At 34.1% G+C, this 1,905-nt stretch overlaps 1 protein-coding gene across 1 annotated transcript; it reads left to right on the top strand.

Moving 5' to 3' along the window:
• The first annotated feature begins 1,113 nt into the window (after window positions 1-1,113).
• Window positions 1,114-1,905, top strand: LOC132932871 (uncharacterized). The gene is made up of 2 exons (XM_060999220.1): window positions 1,114-1,493; window positions 1,563-1,905. Exons 1-2 carry the CDS (start codon window positions 1,114-1,116, stop codon window positions 1,903-1,905), a joined length of 723 nt encoding a protein of 240 aa, XP_060855203.1.

The raw sequence follows: 1,905 nt of genomic DNA, 5'->3' as shown, positions 1-1,905 counted from the left end.
GTTGGTCTGGTAGGAGTCTGGTCTTGTGCTGGAAATTATTGCTCCACTGATCTTTGATAATTTTGTTCAGTAGTTAAAGAATAATTGTTGGGTGAGTCTATAGGCGATGGCATTGCATGTAAACTACTCGTACTAAGTGCTGAGGATTGACTTGAAACTGATGGCATTGTCTGCAAGCTACTCATACTAGGTGCCGGAGAATGAGTTGAAACATATAGTTGTTGTGTAGGATAACTGGGATAAATAACTGAAGAACTCTGTTCTCGATTACACTTTATTTCAGCAGATAATACTGAGTTACTTAATGCAAGTTTAATTTGAGCCTGTTCAAATTTTGGTAATTGTTTTGTCATTCTTGACATACTCAGGAAAAACATGTCCATATCATCCAGATTTCCAAATTGGTTAGTTATTTTATGTCCTTGGCTGATACACTTTTCTTCATACTGACGTTTTCTACGAATAGCATTTTCTTTTAGAATTTCAACTAGCTGTTGTGATGGATTGTTAATTTTTTGTTTTTGTTTTTTGTTACGTTTTATGTCTTCGTAATATGTTTCATCTGCAGCAGCATTGCTGAATGTTGCCTCATCTTGATTATCTTAAATATTTTGTTCATTTTGCGTTTCTCTGTGTTTCTGTGCTTGTTCGGACTGTATATTTTCTTCTTCAGACCCCTCTGACAAATTATCTGGCTCACTGAACAAATTTGCAGATGTCTGAGATTCGTTTAAGTTACTATGCGTCCTTTAATTGAATAAAAAAACATTAGGAATATAATAAGATATAAAATAATAATTTAATAATTTAATTTTTACTTTCTGCTTTCTAAATATGGTATAATAAATGACATTTGTGGTTCGTATTTCCACACAGACTTCTTTTTGGAAGCCATGCCACTTTTTGTTTCTTCTCTACGTCTGTTCCGAGCATTGCAGAAACATCTCCTTAAATTTTCCCATTTTTGTTTAGCAATATTCCCTAAAAAGGAAATTAACATTAAATTTTTTTTTTTTTTTAAATTTTTAGCGTTAGGAAACTCCTTTAGAAGTATTGATTTCAATTACAGAATGGGTTTCAGTACAGTTAGAGAAATAGTTAAAGAAGTTTGTTATGCCAGAACCCACAGAGGAAATGTGGAAAAAAGTTGCAGAAAGATATAAAACCATGTGGCATTTTCCAAACTGTATTGGGGCTATAGACGGTAAGCACATCAATATACAATGCCCTATTAATGCCGGATCTACGTATTACAATTACAAGGGAAGTCACTCTATTGTTCTATTAGTGATAGTAGATGCAGACTACAAGTTCATTACAATTGATGTCGGATCGTACGGAAGGAACAGTGACGGAGGAATTTTTTCTAACTCAATTATTGGTAAAAAGTTGCACAACAATACACTCAATATACTGAAACCTAATCCTTTATTAGAAAATGGAGATCCGTTACCATATGTCTTTGTCGGAGATGAAGCGTTTCCATTAAAACTGTATTTGCTGCGTCCATACAGCTAAAATAGTTTAGGAGACAATGAACCTAATAAAATATTTAATTATAGATTATCGCGGGGACGACGTGTCGTTGAAAATGCCTTTGGAATTCTAGCTGCAAGATGGAGATGTTTCCGAGGTCACATTGAAGTACAACCAGAATTCGTTGATAAAATTGTTCTCGCATCTTGTTGTTTACATAATATGTTGTGCACAGACAATGAGTTTGAACCCGACTTAGACACAAATCAAGTTCCAGAAAATGCTTTTTTAAATATAGATGCTCTACGTAGAAATAGCACTCGAGAAGCAACTCAAATTCGAGACGCATTTAAAGATTATTTCAATTCTGATGCTGGTAGTGTAGTATGGCAAGTCGATAGTGTTAGAAAAGGAAGAATACATACTTAG

Source organism: Metopolophium dirhodum, chromosome 1, assembly GCF_019925205.1.
Source record: "Metopolophium dirhodum isolate CAU chromosome 1, ASM1992520v1, whole genome shotgun sequence".
NCBI classification, from domain to species: Eukaryota; Metazoa; Arthropoda; class Insecta; order Hemiptera; family Aphididae; genus Metopolophium; species Metopolophium dirhodum.
The sequence above is the reverse complement of the archived record's forward strand: the minus strand, read 5'-3'. Positions and strand labels throughout refer to the sequence as shown.

Excerpts from the sequence above, each read along its gene's own strand:
- LOC132932871 (XM_060999220.1), top strand. The coding sequence starts at position 1,114 with ATGCCAGAACCCACAGAGGAAATGTGGAAAAAAGTTGCAGAAAGATAT. Across the intron at positions 1,494-1,562 it reads GAAGCGTTTCCATTAAAACT|ATTATCGCGGGGACGACGTG; the intron begins GTATTTGCTGCG and ends ATTTAATTATAG.